We start from the raw sequence: 17,720 nt of genomic DNA on the forward strand, positions 1-17,720 counted from the left end.
CGAGGTAGTTAACATCTTGCCACCACGGCTTAAGTTTATAGACACAGGGGCAGGGAACATTTTATCCCTACCGAGCGGCGACTATGAATTTAGAATAATATTGATGCACACAACTCAGCATTACCCATTAACGCGAAATATAATGTGCGTGCCAATTGAGTAAATCGCAGAAGTGACCAAGCGCACTAACATTATAAACACAGTATGTTGCCTGGTCGAAAATATTCCTTCCGAGCACACAATAAGTGCAGCTAAGATTCTAACAGTACTGGTTCAGATTCCAGTTGCCGTTGATGCGATCCAGGACTCAGAAATTAACTCAGATTGCTGGGATCATAGCATCGTGCGTTCACCCCTACAACATTGCTCCCCACATATGCAAACGTACGCACACACACACACACGTGTTCGTAAATACAAGATCATCGCACAAGCACACAAACAGGCATAGGTTATTCAATAGTGCAAATTCAGCATTACATTGACTTCAATAAGCTGCCAATTCTGCCTGTCAGACCGATGTGTCAAAGTTCGTCCCACATTACGAAATACCACCATTGTCACTCTCCAGAAAAAATGTGCTAATTAGTCACGCACAAAGACACAGGCAATCCGTTACAGCACAGGAAATTCGTTTTGAATTTTGGACAGCAAAATTGAAGCCAAATGTCCAATTATGACAGCGAGGATAAAGCTCATTTGGTAGAGCAGCAGGGATCTCAATAATAATAACATTGTGAGATCACACTGAAAATATAAAACCTAATCACCGTGATAATTATCCCTGCCTTCCAACATAACAATTACACAGGCCAACATTTCAAGCGCCGACTTATTCTAAGCATTCTCTCTGCTGCTCCGATGAAGAGCCGTTAAAAGTCAAAACGTTAGCTTGCTAAATGTCGTTCCGTCACCATATAGACCGTTCGCAAGAAGGTGAATGGCGGCTTGGTAGTCGGTGGACGAGACTCGAGACAGATTGGCTGGCAAATCAGGCAGCATGCCCCTAGCAGTATGACCACCGCAGAGATGGCACAATGAGAAATCAATCATGCGCGGGAGCAAGATGTATTGCAACATCGTCGCGGGAACACGAAAGATGGTGGCGTCGTGAAGAGGCGGCCTTCATCCAGCAGTGCAAAGGACATGGCTGCTGATTATGTACATTGAACTTTTTTCGCACCGTACATAGCCAACCGTGCTAATCGGAGATGCGGGGGAAGGACAAACCAAACACCAAAAGAAAATACAAAAAGCATGATGATGACGACAGGACAGCATTAATTACGATGATAGAGGGGGACTTTTTTTAATCAATCTGTTCATATGTCACTCTCACAAAGATCCCTTAAGCTTCGGGCAAAGAAGGTCAGGCAGGCCCGCCCGCCCACGCACTTGTTGTGGTTGTCGCGTCCGTTGACCTCGGCGCCGCACTCTATGAGGTGGCTGCACACTTCGGGATGGCACATGCGGGCGGCCAGCGCCAGCGGAGTACAGCCATCCTTTGCAGGGGGGTCGAGAGGGTAGGGTAGAGTTGGGGGGGGGCGCAGAGAGGGTAAACCACCAGTGAGGCCTTTCAACGGAATGTATATATTGTATGTTGAACTTCTTTCTCACCGTACATAGGCAACCGTGCTAAATCGGAGGTGCGGTTAAAAAAATATGCAGTCAATTTTCTCACAACAAATTAAATGTCACGAATGTACTGTGGAAGCAATAAGGTGTATCTATTAATTAGATCTTTTACTGGATAACTGCCTGAATTAAAAAATATATAAACGCCCGAGGTTTCCTTAAGGTGCCCCGCCAAGCAGTGTGACAATGCGTAGATTTGTCGATCGAAATCGGTTGTTAAGTTCAAAAGTTAGTCGGGCACGCGCAAGAACCAGCTACTTTATACGATGCTCTTCATCCACAGATTATACACGTGTGAGATTGAACAAATGGGACAGAAACAAGCGAGAAAGACAGAACAAAGGAGAAAGAAAGAAAACGAGTAAGACAGAACAAAGGAGGGGGGGGGTACAAACGAGGCAGATGACACCACCCATTGTGTCATCTATACTGTACAATCTGGAATGAAAATTCATTTCTTTTCAACTGATATTTGTGTATAGTTTGTTGTCCTTCCCCCGCACCTCCGATTAACACAGTTGGCTGCGTACGGTGAAAAATAAGTTGAACATACATACTTACACAGTGTTCAGATGGTAACAAATTAGACGTACAGAATAGATGATACCATAGAGGCCGACTGTACAGACTACAAATGAGAAGCACAAATGAGATCGTACGAACGAGATATATATATATCAATAACAGCATCAAATGGTGACACTGAATTGTGTCAATTCATCAAAGGGATGAGGAATAAATTGTGAGATTGCCTCGTCCATTCACCAGTGTCGCTAAAGTGCAAGTTACGCACCGAGTTTGTGCCTCATGGAGAGGAAATGGATGCAGTTTAATGAGGCTGATATTGAATACCTACGAGTCGTTCTACGAGCTTTGCATTATTAAAGCGTACAACCTGTTTCAATGTTGCTCAACAGCCACGAGCCATTAAAATGGAATACATCCTTACAATCAATGATGCATGTCAATGTGTGCCTGTCAGGCCGCAAGGGTTATAATTACAATTGTGATAACCTGATAGCCTGACACATCAGGACGCGTCAACGTTGCGTTGCCCGAGTTTATAAAATTCCCAGCCGACAATCGGGAAACGGTGAAGCGATCGTGAAGCAAAAGCTAACACACTTTCGCATTAATATTTCACGTCTTTGACGTCGACCGTAAAACCTCCGTAGGTGCGAAAGCTCGCGTGCAAACGTGTTGAAGTGGATAGCGTGCGCCGCATGGTGAACGTACTGCATCCTGGGAATTAACGGGAGCCTTGTAGTCGCACAGGAGCTGCACAGAGGCAACGTCGCCATGTATGGCTAACGGGGGAAGGCAGAAGCACAACACAAGAGGCGTTATTGGTAACGGCACGTTTCATCCAATCCATCATCTTACGAGCGCATTGCAAAAATCGCACAATATCCTTGCTCGGCGCGCCATGGGTGAACGAAACTGATCGCAGAGTTTTAACCAAGTTCAGCTTCGAGTATGTTGTCCACTCACACATGAGAGTATGGCAATATCGCATGAGAAAAAAACATGCTGCTGCTCAGGAAGTCAAAGGGAATGGTGGCGTAAAGAAATTGGAAAAAAAATACGTGAAGTCCGGCTCTTTGCGCTGCTAATTAAAGTGGTGCAGCTGGAAGCCTTATGAACAGTCAAATTCCCACGCAGCTACTCCTGCCAAACTAGGGCCTGGGGCTGCCATCTGCAGCTTCTGAATGGATTTGAGGCCTCCTGAATAGGTGCACACACACACACTCCCTATTTTCATCCGCTCCACACACCCCTCGCTCGGGCTCTGTTCAAGCTCCCAAACAATTGGGCCGTTCATCGGCATCGCTGAGCAACAGAGGGGCGACGGGCGGGAGGGTGCGCATGGGGCGGGGGGGGGATGGAAGGATTATTGTGCTGTTAATTTGCACAATGGCCACTACGGCTTGTACCCCACCATGGCCACCTCCCCATTAACTCAACCGCAAATCAATTGCGCACAAAGCGGCCAGTCGCCTGTGAACGTGTCCTCGCTACACGCGACACGTAAAACACGTAAGCCGAACGCGGTCAACTAAAAAAAAAATGCTCGCAATCCGGACGACTCAATGTTTGTTTTTTTTGACACCGACATCTCACCCACCGCCTTCCATCTCCATTCAAATTGGTTCCTTTTGCTAATTTGCTAATCTGTGCATCTTTAATTGAATTGTTTTTCCTCTGTGCCCATAAACATCAGTGCTTTTTCAGAGAAAAGGGATTAGTGTTGCTTCTCCGCGGCCAGGAAATGGTGTGGCCACGAACCAAAATGTAAATCCTTTGGATTAGGGCTGGGAGGAGGCTTGCTTCCATAACCCCAGCTGGAGTCAGATAACACGGCATCAACAAGCAGGGTTTATTCTGAGTGAGTGAGTAAAGAGAAATGTTTCGCTCGCCCATAGCGCCACGTGAATGGCCGTGCACAGCCAAAGCTGTGGGGGGGGGGGTGGGGGGGCTTTGGGAAACTGCTCACGGAGCATTCGACACAAATATTCGTAGGTTTTTTCGGTAAAGTCACGTAGGTAAAAAATAGAAATTAATAAAAGTAAAATAAAATAAAAATAAAATACAAAAATTAAAATCACGACGTTTCGGAGGCAACACAAGCTTCCATCTTCAGGTGGAACCGACACAAAGCCCATTCACGCTGCTCACCTGCATAGTGCAGAGCTGTGCGCCCGGCTTGGTCCAAAATGCTTACGGGGCTTTTGTACTGTGGAAACAAGTTAGAAAACTTAAAATTTCGATTTAAAGCTTTCGTGACTGCAGGGATTCATCTTCTTGGTTCTTTCGGTAAAGTCACGTAGAAGAGAAATAATAAAATAAAAAAAATAAAACATAATAATTATTTTATTATGTTTTAAAAATAAAACATAATAAAATAATTATCATGTTTTAAAAATAAAACATAATAAAATAATTATCATGTTTTACTTGTATTATTTTATTATTTCTCTTCTACGTGACTTTACCGAAAGAACCAAGAATAAGTCAGAAAACATCAAGAACGTGTCAGCCAGATCATCCCTTCAGCGGGTATGTGGCGTTCCACACTGGGGGTGGTTTCAAAGGCAGGGGTGGATGGATGGGTGGATGGATGGGTGGGTGGCTGAGTAAGTGAGATGGCGAGCGGGTGAGTTGGGCGACTGGGTGGCAGAGTCAGTGACTAGATGGGCGAGTCAGTGAGATAGTGAGTGGAAGGGTGAGCGAGCGTTGAGAATGTTTTAATTTTATGAGATTTACATTTAAGGGGGAAATATACAAAAAACCAGATAAATATTTGAATACTATTTGTATTTTACCAGTTAAGGCCCACGGAGCGATACGGTTCTTTTTCAGGAGTAATCTGGCCACAAATGATAGCTCAACGAAGTGGCTTATCACGTGGAAATGTATAGCATACATATGTAGAAAACACAGCCGTGTATTCTTACAAGCACCGCACATATGGCACGCTGCCATCTCAAGGGGCAACCGTAACTAAACTCAATAATGCGCTGTGCTCTTTTGTTCATAGTCTAATATATTTTGTACCTATTTTAGTACACACTGGTCCAACCAAAGGAAGATTGCTTATGTATTCTGCACATGGTATCAACTTTGCACTTGACACAGTGCCCTTGCAGTGCACTCGGATACAAAACATATCCGCGCAGAGGCACGAAACAATCCCACAATATTGTCTACCAAAGCAGGAGCGGTCATTATTTGTGTTTTTGTGTTATGGTATAAAACGTATTCTGTGCACGTGTCCGCGTGACTTGGGCGCCCATCGGCGGTTTACAACTGCAACACGTGGTGCTTGCCTGCAGGAGATGCCTCATGCATTGGCTTTGACCATTTTTCGCCGCCAGATGCAATGCGGTGCGACCTGGAAATAAACGCATCATATTACAGGCGGAGGGTTGGAGTTGATTGTTTTCAGTCTTTATTTTATTTTTTAAAACAGAAGCCTTTGTTATATTTTTTTAATTCTATATTTAACATCACAGGGGGATACAAACATGGTGTTAATGGCCAGCACATCGGGCTTGCGATCTTGGAGGAGGTCGTCAGTTCAATTTGATCTCCTGGAGCAGTGTGGGTAAGCCCAGCTCTTCCAAGACATCTCGCCAATGTAGAAGAGTTAGCCAAGATACCCTAGAGAGGGCCTCTCTATGGAGCTCTTTCTTAGTGGAGGCCCTTTCCGCCAGCAGCGGCGTGAGCAAGACATAAGCAGGGCTGCACCTTTACCTTTTAACATTGCTCCCAAAATATATATTAACTTAAACATTGTTCAATGTCGTGACATGTCACAGTTAATGGAAGCGGAGTTAATGTATCAAAGGAATGAAAGAAAACAAAATTTCCTCTCCCATGAGCAACCCCATGCACATTTTCTTTAGTGGGTTGTTTTGAAAACTTGTAACAGATAACAAGTGAACTCAGGATATCGATGGGCAGCAGATTACATAAACAGTGAATTAAGGACGGGAAATCGTTAAAGATTCCATTTGCTGGTATAATACATCTTTACAAGCTTGCCAAACTACACAAAGTGAACTACTTTAATTTTCATCTCCGTCAGAGGGACTGCACACAAGCTCACCAGACCCATCAGTGGCCCCAGCGTCCGCCCCGTTTGACAGAAAGATATCCAGCAATTCATCATAGCCCTTCGCGGCAGCCAAGTGGAAACTACACGCACGCACGCACACATAAAAAAACATTATTATCCATCACCATCAAAACGCTGTCATATACTTCAACTCGGGACACTGAATTTGCAGTTCTCGAGGAGAGGAGCACCAGGAAAGCACACAAATTTCAGACTTGTAGACGTTATACCGCCAACTTACACGTGTTGCGTCGTTCTGGCCAACAGCTAAAAGCGTTACTTTTACATGACCGAGGCCTTCCGAAACACGTTCGTTTGCATCTAGAGTAAAAGTGCCATTAATAACAGTTCATACGTGTTTATTTGCCCACAGGTACATTCATGAAATATTCATGATGATAATTATAGGGGGGCTTCTGATAAACGCTCTACCTCCTCCCTCTTCTGCTCTATTTAAAAAAAACAAAAAATGTCAGGCTTTTAAAGATAGACAACGTCTGCCTTCTCAACCCTGTATTTAGCTCCGGGCTGGTCCTAAGTCTGGCCCCTTCTATTAGGGGGGCCCAAAACGAAGTGACATCGTAAACAGCAGAATGCTCGGTCACAGAGGACGTCGCTTGGATGATAACAAACAACTGTTTGTCGATCTATCGGCTGAAAATCGATTCTTACGCTCGCAGTGTATGGCTTGGTTATCGTGCGACGTGAGAGCGGTTTATTTACGACTCATATGCAAACGCCATCCAATTAGGATAATGGCGCCGACAAGACTGTACAAAGGAGACATAGAAAAATGTGAAACACTACAAAGTAGGCAGTAAATATTCGACAAAAAGGAACCGTTTATTGAATTTAATTGCAACCCCCGCATCGTGACAATGAATAGAATCACTATGAGTAATCTGGCAGGGGGGATATTTACATGCTTCGAAAACTGCAGCATGCAAAGCACAATCGTTCGGATGATTTATGTAGAGAAAACAGGTCAGAGGATAGCAGCAGCATTTGCCTTTGTACTATGATCTGGAAACAGTTAATAAAATGCCCACTGATTATTATAAAAAAAATGTTTAAAAGCCTCGATACAAAACACAGAGAGGTTGTGCAACCATTATGCGAAAGAAAAAAAATACGCTAAGCGGCGAGAAAGAAACCTATTACGTTTATATTGCCAAGTTTGAGTCCACTCAAACGGCCTTTCTCACGAACGGTTATATTTTTCAGGCCCCCCCCCCCCCCCCATTTTTTTCAAGCAACCCAAAATTCCAGAAAGACCACAAATATCAACACCATCAACAGTCAGCACCTGACCCCATCTGTCTGGTGCACACGTACAGTGCGTCAGCGTTCTTTCTCGGAAATGCGCAGACAGTGGGCTCCAACGCCCTAGAAACTTATTCAGCTGAAAGGCTTTCAACGCAAATGTTTTCCCCCAGCCAGTTATACAGTATTTTATTAGCTTTCCTAACCCATCGTACGATTTAAAGTGTAAAACTTCCTTCTGATAAACGTGGATTCCTTCCTGGATTTGAAAGTTCCACGTTGTATAGCACCACGTGTACGTTTTCGCGGTCGTGCTGCACAGCTAGTTCTATGTCATGTTCTTGGTTCTTTCGGTAAAGTCACGTAGTAGGAAAATAATAAAAATAAAACAATAAAATTCTCACGACGTTTCGATTGCAACACAAGCAATCGTCATCAGGTGTGAAAACCACAGCAAGACAATTTTAAAAACTGTATAACTGGCCGGGGGAAAAATTTATAAACATTTCTTGCTGTGGTTTTCACACCTGATGATGATTGCTTGTGTTGCAATCGAAACGTCGTGATAATTGTATTGTTTTACTTGTATTATTTTAGTATTTCCCTTCTACGTGACTTTACCGAAAGAACCAAGAATATGAATCCCTGCAGTCACGAAAGCTTTAAATCGAAATTTAGTTCTACGTCGTGTTTTTTGAGATGTGTACTGCGTATTGTTCAGTATCAAGTGCGACAATTCAGTGTCATGTCCAAACATGCTGGAAACTTTTTTTTTAGGAACTCATATCTGGAGAAAAACGTCAGACATAATTCCAAATAACACAACAAGTTAATTATTATTATGGTTCTTTACCCAGTAAAAGCCACAATGAGTCTCAATGCTATTTTTCAGGAGGGTCCTGCCAAGTTGTTCGCAGGAGGCCAAAAGCAATGGGAAGGAAAATGTTCTGCATTGGTATGTTTCGCCAGTACCACTGATATTGTGCGTTTGTCTCTTTATATATGGCAGGAAACTGGAGAACCCGGAGAAAACCCATGCATAAGAGGGGAAAGAACATACAAACTCAAAACATAGAAAGGCACCCAAGTCAGGAATTGAACCGAGGCTCTTCTTGTGCTACTACTGCGCCATCATGCCGCGGTACAACCTGAAAACACTTTGGCGACCTCATTCGCCGTTGTACCCTCCAAAGGGTAACGTTAGTGGCTCCAGAAAAGTTAGCGCCCTGCCATATTAAGGGCGCCATGGGAGATTGCCCTGCCATTGGGAGGGGACCACCACCAGGAGATGGAACAGAGCTCACTCACGCCGACTGTCCCTCCGCGTCGAGCTTCGTGGAAGAGACACCCTTCTTCTGCAGAGTGGAGGACACGCGCTCGGCGTCCCGGCTGTCCACGGCATGCAAAAGGCGATCGTCGTACTTGTTCCATTCCTAGCGAGGACATGAGGCATGACGAGTGAGCACGGGGCATAGGAACACAACTGTGACGATTCGTTACACGCGTGTCACCGCCCTCCACGGCCTGGGGAAAAAGCCACGTACGGTCATGCAGCGTTCGGAATCCAGGCTAATGTGAGCATTGTATAAAACCGTCAGACGGGAGGCTGGTAGGGCCTGGTTGTCAGCAGACTTGTCACAAATAATATTTTGAAAATATAAAGTGACGAAATACAGGCGCATCTCAAGAAGTTGGGATTCTGCCATATTATAATTATTAGCAGACTGTACTTATAAATTATATATTTTTGTAATATTACTCTTGATTACCCAGGAAAGACTCACAGAGCTTCAACTAATTTTGGAAGGGTCCTGCCAAGTTTTGGCAGTAGGGGGAGAAATGTTGCTTTGTGTGATCCTAATTGAGTAATTTGCAGGTCTTTTTTTTTTAGCAGTGGGATGTTTGGCCAGCACCAGTTACATTAGATGATTTGTTTTTAGCTTTGGGAGGAAAATGCTAAACCTGAAGGAAACCCATGCAGAACACGGGGAGAACATTCAAACTCGACACAAAAAGGCACCAGAGTGAAGAGTCGAACCCAGGACAATCTTGATGTGAGGAACAAGTATTTCCACTGCATCACTCTGACTGACACCCACTTTCAATCCAGAGGTCACCGTTGTTAAATACCCAGTGCGGCAGATAATATCACGGCCAGGTTCCCCCCAAGTATAAATGGGCACACCAGTTTCTTAATCAGCAGGAAACTTGGCCGTGATACTCCAAGACGTCCAGCCAACGTGGATTAGGCTAAAAATATAATCTAAAGCTTTTTCTAGTGAAGGGCCTTCCGCCAGAAAGTGAGCAAAAAAATCGCAGAGCTGCGCCTTTATCTTTAACTCAAGACGCTGCACAAGGCAGCTATATATAAAAATACTCTTTGGTTCTTTCGGTAAAGTCACGTAGGTAGAATAAATAATAGATCACGACGTTTCGGTTGCAACGCAAGCAATCGTCATCATCCTGCAGTCACGAAAGCTTCAAATCAAGATATATATAGTTGACACAAACTACAAGGAAATAAAGATAGCCCGTTTGCATGGAGATTATACAGACATATTTAATATGCACATATTTACCTGGATTAATTTTTACGTAATTAACAAAGAAATTAGTAATTACTCTCTTCTGAAAATTGGACTATCAAAAACACATGTGCTATCCGTTGTAAGATTTAGCAACTGTTTTGCCAATTTCAAAATCCAAATCCCCAGACGATGCCCCAAGTATTCCTTTGCAGTAGAGAGCATGTCATTGGCATTTGAGGTTTCTACTGCAGAGAAGCACTCACAATTTATCAACTGCAGCGCCACACAGCTCCTGATAAGTCATCAACGCACATCCAGCTGTGATTGCAGCGTGAACACATAACCTGAGTTTGCAAAAGATTAATGTTTATGACACTCCACGACAAAACATCAAGATGCATGCTAGGTCATTTTATATATCCGTTGTTTGACGTTTATAAATGTTATGTTGCACTTCTGCCAAATGTAGAACACACACACACAGACACAACAGGAAGCCACTCGGTTGGTTAATTTAGTGGCACCGAGCTTAGGGGTGCCAGATTCCGAAACCGTGGTGCTCAAATAGGACGGGATGCTGATGGATGGACGTGACCGAAGTGTTATGCAGGTTCAGCCCATGCTCAGTCTTGGGCTGTGAGCAACCGTTATTTATGAACATGGCGTTCTCTTCAAAAAAAAATCAGAGGCGGCGAGCCCGAGAGAAAAAAAACACACAATCTAAAACTTGGCGCACATTTTTCAGCCTGCGCCAGAGTCAATTTAACGAATGCCACCGCTGTAGTTTCATGCCACCAGTATTACAACCATAAGCACAAATCGTGAAGCATTGCATTGCTTTCCATGGCAGTGACATTTGCTTCCAATGTTTAGTTTTCCTGATAATACATTTTATTGTAAACTCGAGGCAGAAATCCAAAGAAAACCGACAGGGCGCAATCATCAAAGAGCTTAGTCTTATGAAGGGTACTTCAGCTCAGCTTCTGTTATGATGTTAAGCTTCTTAAAAGTGTATAAGGTTATTAGAGAAATGAAACTTTGGCTCAACATAGACAGATTTCCAGTCTGTAATAATCGGTCTGAAAACAGACCCCTTCCACGTCGTACTAGGGCTTCCAAAAGCAATGCTGTAGCAAACACACACACACAAAAGAAGGCTGGGCCACACTCAATGAATACTAGAGTACGTGCACGAGGTCTTCATGAGGAACGATGCAGTACAAATAAAGAATTCACGAGGCATACCGCGATCCGCGCATTCACGGGGGTGCACGCTGGCGGTATCGGGCTAAAACACAACGGCAGGATAAACTACCTCTGTGGGAATTGCTGTGTGCCAGGATGAATGCCCTAATGCTGTGTTGCTACAAATGGGGTGTGTTTCATAATGACGCTCAATGGGATGTTCCGTGCTATTTTCTATATAAGGAACGAAACAGTAAGACTTCTCCACAAATCTGGCTGTCGCCTGATGAAGCTAGTTGTAATTACTGGCGAAACGTTGTACTCAGATTGTAAATGATGTGGCTTGGCTCTCCAACACACCGGTGTGCTGTACTAGTAACGAATTGGCCACGTTCTGTTTACGTGACAACCCTTACTAGTTGGCTGTGTCGGGTGGTGGCGGGTTTTAACGACACATTTAGCTATTTACGCGATCTAACCCAAAAAACCCTATTATGGATGATATTGGTCGCGAAAGCCGACGTGTTAAACTATTTTCTGATTGTATGGAGTGGAGATGTAGGAACAATAATGTCGTCATCTCCTTTCAATCTGGGGGGTTGGCGATTCAACAACCTCCTTAATCCATCACAACTTTCGAATTCGATCAGTCAAAGACAAAACAAGTCGAATGTTACATGGCACCGGGTGCTGTTCATCTCTGTTCTCAAACGAAAACGAGTGGTGGAGACTGCGTATTACGACTGGTCTCTGAAGAGAAAACCCTTTGGTGAATTCCCACCAATTGCCACAACCCTGTTAGGCTGATCGGCTCAGCTGACCCCTGAATGGGGTTTCAACTTATGTATTCCTGCCGGAAGGCAGCCACACTATGACAGTCTCATTAGCACGAGTGACCGGGGAAGAACAATTCTTGCGGGGTTAAGACCTTCCCATGTTGTGTCTTGGTGGGTGTTTGTGACTATTCTACGCCAACACTGGTCAGTGGGGGCTTGTGGGTTGACCGCTTCAGATAATCACTCGCAACCAATGTGACCAAAGACTGGGACTCGAACTCAGGCCCCTGGGTTCAGAGCGCAGTCACGCCGACCACTGCGTCATCGCCCCTCCACCCTCCACTGAAGCACAGAATAATTATGGGGTCAGTTGTCTGTTTACTTCCGCGAGATTATTTATATTCCGGCTTATATTCATTCACCATCTGGACCCAGCCAAGACACCCTTTGAACTTCACAGCCGACCAACCCACACCCTCGCCTGCACAGCGCCCTCAGCTGGATGGACAGCTAACCACAGCCCTTTTTCTGGATTTAATTTTGCCTTTTCACATTGGCTCATTCTGGCAGCATTGGTTAACTGTCTTCTGCTGCTGCTGCTGCATGCTCGGGTGTATGCAGGCATGTAGCTGTGACTATGGAACAAACAGATGAGGGGAAAATATATATTCCGTGGCGGACTTAGGGTAATCTGATAGGGGCACGACCTCGCAATCTGCTATACTCGTTACGCCCCAGGGGACAGGCAAGACCCTGTTGATTTGGTGGTGTCAGCGTTTGAAATAAGTCTCAGTCACTTCACACGGGACCTTGAACTGCCTTAATTGAACAAGTGGCTGCAATTAGGTTCTCAAGCGCAATTAGATTCCGATTCACCGTTGCAAAAGTGTGTGAAAACAGCAGGATTCTCTGCACCACACCGCACTGATGGACAACATTAGGATATAAATGAAAAATTGTTGTCAAATTCATTTTGCACAATGCTTACTCTCCATAAAATACTTGTAGCGTAATTGCTCACCAGACTTAGCACTTATGCATGACAGAGTTGTTTTAAAATAAATAAATAACACTGCCAATACGGGGACTACTCCAGGTTATCCACTTACAGTCTCACATATTTTTATTGCAAAAAAACAGAAATTTACTGCTCGAAAATTCACACGCAAAACCACATGAATTGCATGGAGCAGCGATCCAGTATGGCACCGTAATCTCTTAATACAGTAGGCTAAACTGTATAATCCCTATCGCATGGAAAACGTAGACGTCAGATTGGGATGCCAGCTGCATGCTATAGGAAAACTGACAATATCTAATTTTAACGCAATAAAATTTAAACTTGTCTTTGTGCAAACGCCAACATTTTCGGAGCAGAAGGTTAACCTCCTGTTGAAAGCGATACCGTTCACATTCAACACGTTCCAAAGCCATGCATTTTTGTTTTAAGTGTATGCGAAGCAGATAAAATAACAGAGACGAGGAATGTGAGCCATGTTTGGGTAAACTGAAAAGAGATGGGCGATGAAGGGTCACGCGAGGTCGGTGGTGCGAGGCTTGCAAAAAGACATTACGTACGGTCCTGGAGGAGTTGCAGAGGAGAAACCGCTTCATTTTTCGGCACCGGTTCAAGCCGTCCGCGAAAAGCCCTTCCTGCCAGCTCCCGGCAATGAGAGGCAGGCGAGCGAGCCCGCGAGCATTCCCCCACCACGACCTGCCGCCCCACGGACCCCAACGGAGCTTTGCAGCCACCGCCGGAGCAGAGCCACCCTTCTCCCCCCCCGAGCGACCTCACCCCACTGCTCGCTTCTCCCCGCCGGCGAAGCCGCAAAGCTCCGGTCCTGACTCTCACTTTCCCTTGGGCGAAGCGGGCATACCCTGGGCATGCATTGGGCGCTGCGTAAAACGCACCGGCTGTTACGAATCTGCGAATGCGCCGCCAACGGAATGCACGTCGCCGCTGTCGGCGCAATCGAAGCGCTCACGGGTTTTCCCCTGAAATACGCCGCTCGGATTCGCTTGCTGATGGCATGACAGCGTTCTCTGCTGTCTACTCTTTGAGTCCCTAAAAACCTTGCTCTTCTCCAGCCCCGGATCTAATGCGGTACCCCCCACCCGCCCGCCCCCCGCTGCGATCGCTTGCCTGCTTATCAATCCGGCACGCTGCACAGCGCAGCGCTCTCAGGCAGACGATACAATGGTTAAAACATTTAATAGTCAACTCACGGCTACAGTGAATTCCTGCCACAGCCACAGGCTATGACGTACAGCGCGACAAAGGTAAACCCCCAAAACTGTTTGCTCCGTGCTCGTTTCACTGAAGCTTAACCTTTTAACTACACCCGGCTCCCTTTGCAACCATTTCTCTTATGCATTGGGCTGCTTTCAAGTGCCGCAGTAGACACAGCGGAAAGAAGTGAGCCTCGGACACATGCGCACACGCACGCGTGCACGGAGGCTTATCTGTTAATCAATTTCCCTGGGCTCTCAACTGATGCAGCAGCCCAAGCCCTCACACGTTTCACCCACCCGTTTCACGCACACCCGGCCCCCACGAAATCCGCCCTCAGCCAAAGACACCCGGTATGAAATTCTATCACGCGAGTTGTCTTGCTGACATCCGCACGGTCAATGCAGAGAGAGAGAGTCGGGGCGCCCAGCGCCCAAGCTGCCCGCAGCTTCTCTCTCCCTGTCCGTGCCCGTGTTGTATGGTCGCTGCTGCCCCCCCGCCCCCGCAAAATGCAGACCCTTATTTAACGCCGACCATAATCCCCGTCTCCCCACGGACAGCCAGTGGCCAATCCAAGCCCCACCACGACAATGCTGTCAGTGGGGGCTGGCCAATCAGCCTCCAGACTTGTTGTTACGTTTTTTTGGTTGCTCACCCACCCACCCATTTCCCTCGCTCCTGCTTTCTTTCTGAACAAGATATCACACCATCCTTTCCGAGTTCCAGTGTCACGCAATCTTTCCGAGACCCTGACCGCCACTCCCCCGCCCCTCGACCCCACCCCAACACCTGCCCCCCCCCCTCAGTCCCTATCCTTTACACTCCCATAAAACCTCCCAATCCATCCCCTCTCAGTGACCATTACAAGTTTAGGTCCTGACCAAAAATTTGCACGCAAAAAAAAACTGCGGGCACTCGCTCGCTCGCTCACACCCTGCCCGAGTCAACCCGTACACCCATGGACATTGAATCGTTAGCGTTGATGCGTGCACGAGTGGTGATTTCAGAACCTCCGGGTTCGATTGTAACGGTCCAGCCGCAGTGCAAGCTGACACGGAAGCTGCCGGCACGCCGGGGCGAGCTAAATCTGTTGCCGCCGTCCACGGGCGTTCCCCTCTGGGACATTATCACGATTAGAGAGATCAGCACTGATGGCCTCTCGCGGAGGATAAGGGCTAATGAAATCCGTTACGCTGCCAGGTGGAGCTTTGCCCAATTTGGGGTCCTCAACTCGTCTCCGACATTCGCTATCGGCTGCCATCGCACGGCAACGCCGTGTGGCGGAGCGACGTGTAAACGAGCGCGCGTGAAGACCGTAGATTGTCTGCGCCGAGTCAAACGATGGTCGCCAGAGGTATATAAATACGTCCCTGAGATATGCAATTTGGACAAGGGTACAGTGCTTTGTGAACAATAACACCGCACACTGAATGCAAATTTAATGAACATCTACGCAGTGGTTCATTTCAGATTCATTGTTGTGCCAAGTCCCTTCCTGCATGGCTCCTTTGGACTTGTAATGCATGAATGCAGGGGACAGCGAATTGATCGCAACAGCCAGAAAAGCTAAGCATTGTTCATTTGCAATGTTTTTGACCTTTTTAATTTCCCCCTGCCATTGTACCGTGACTCTGAGCATCGCAGCAATGAATGGTGAATTATAACCTCCACACTGTGCATGTGGTCTTCCGCATCCATGCTGCTGTGGTGAAAACAAAAATCGGCAATGCCTTTGAAAGGTTCCACCTCGATTTACACACAATTATGGATAAAACAGAGCTGACCATATTGGACAGAGAATGGGAATTCAATAGCAATTTCCACAGCCTGTGCCGACTGAAGAGCCCAGCATAGAACACTCGTGCAGCTCCTGCACCACGCTCGCCACTGTGAGCCGGCTTGCATGAGGTCATCGGTTCGATTCTTTGCCACCGGCTGGGGAAGTTCTGTGGGGAATTTCCCAAGTACATCTTCTGCTATAAAGAGGACATTAAAGACCCCCATGTGGAATCACCATTTACAAGCAGAGACCATCGCACGCCAATGTCATAACCATCAATCTAAAAATGAAAATCATTGGCAGAGTAGGGAAAGCGACGAAATAACTGCTAAATATAAGTACTTTACGATAATAACCATCACCCCCCTCCCCCCTTTGGTGAGGTAGCGGTTAGCGCACTGCGCTATGAACACAGTGACCGATTCAATGCCACGGCTAGCATTAATGGCAAGTGATATCCGAACTCACCTTGCCCACCCCTCTATTTTACTCATCTGCACTAGCCAGCTTGGTGAAGTATGGTCGAACAACCCCCCCATGAATGACATAGCATGGGGGAGCCCTTCATCTAGCCCTTGTATTTCAGGCTGTAAATTATTGTTTCATTATTGCAATAAATCGTTAAATAAGAGGCCACAAATTAAAATGCAAGTGTCACGTCTTCCCAATATCTGAACGTAAACAACCTCGATTCTCAAATGATGAATTCGATAGCATGGTCATGCAACTGGCAGTGATCCCTAAAAGATGGCAGGCCTACGACTACTTTGTGCAATAGTTCAGGAGAGGAGGGCAGTTGCTGTGGCATTATGGTGCGTGCCATCTCCTGAATGCCGAATAGGATGACGAAGGTCATGTTAGTCAGCTGCACAGAAAAACAAAACTTTTCTAAAAGGGCCCTTCTAAGGTCTGACCCTTGTTGGAAGTGCATAACGGAGCGCGAATTCTAAAATACAATGATTACATCACACTGCTGGGCACTCAGTAGTCTAATCCTGTAATTATTTGTTTACAAGTTATTTGATTTCAAAGAAACTCTCAACATGTTTCTTTTTTTAGGAGAGTGAATTGGAAGTTCAGCCTATTTTCTAAAAATGTTGCATTAGGGAAGAAACTGCAGTGTCTAAGAAGAAAGGAATATGCATGCTAAAGAATAACACATGCAAACTATCACAGATGTATCAGACATCTACTGTATGGACTGAAATTTACTGTCATTCATTTAATCATCATTAGCCATGTTCAATCCCCTGCTGTGTGAAGGCCTCTTCAATCAACTGTCATCTCTCACATCTCTGCGGCTTAAATAATCCACATAGCACCTGCACACAAGCTGATATCATCTCCATCTCCCCGCTCAGGTGCTCGCCCTGATGTTTATTCCTGACCATCATCCATCATTCCTTCTCGTCACATGTCCTGCCCAAGCAAACAGACTTTTTTTAAGAGCCTAAATATTGTCAGTCTGCATATGTTCTCTATTTCACGTGGTCCTTTTTATGCCTTTCAACGCAATTCAAAGCGTGGATCTCTCTGCGCTTCTTTGCGCGCTTTCATTTATTTACACAAGACATGTTTACCGTCGCCTCTATTCATGTGGGCGTTGTATAACCTGTACATTTATCATTTTTCATAGCTCCATCTCCACCACACCGCATTCCGTTCGGCAGTTTAAACCAAAACTTTGCCCACAGCCGAGTGCCCT

General features: G+C 45.8%; 1 protein-coding gene across 4 annotated transcripts in view; it reads right to left on the reverse strand.

Moving 5' to 3' along the window:
* The window catches only part of UACA (uveal autoantigen with coiled-coil domains and ankyrin repeats), a 75,707-nt gene that overhangs the window by 17,305 nt on the left and 40,682 nt on the right, over positions 1-17,720 (reverse strand). For 2 of the 4 annotated variants that reach the window (XM_078854813.1, XM_078854810.1), the window contains exons 1-7: positions 13,584-14,753; positions 8,825-8,949; positions 6,245-6,333; positions 5,463-5,527; positions 4,312-4,369; positions 2,872-2,942; positions 1,396-1,502 (exon numbers count right to left, since the gene is read on the reverse strand). In XM_078854813.1, coding sequence (XP_078710939.1) covers positions 1,396-1,502; positions 2,872-2,942; positions 4,312-4,369; positions 5,463-5,527; positions 6,245-6,333; positions 8,825-8,949; positions 13,584-13,619 — 551 coding nt within the window. In that variant the 5' untranslated portion in view covers positions 13,620-14,753. Of the gene's footprint in view, positions 1-1,395; positions 1,503-2,871; positions 2,943-4,311; positions 4,370-5,462; positions 5,528-6,244; positions 6,334-8,824; positions 8,950-13,583; positions 14,754-17,720 lie in introns of those variants that run through there. The other 2 variants (XM_078854811.1, XM_078854812.1) reach the window with 1 other exon arrangement.

This window comes from Lampetra fluviatilis, chromosome 3 (genome assembly GCF_964198595.1).
Source record: "Lampetra fluviatilis chromosome 3, kcLamFluv1.1, whole genome shotgun sequence".
Taxonomy (NCBI): Eukaryota; Metazoa; Chordata; class Hyperoartia; order Petromyzontiformes; family Petromyzontidae; genus Lampetra; species Lampetra fluviatilis.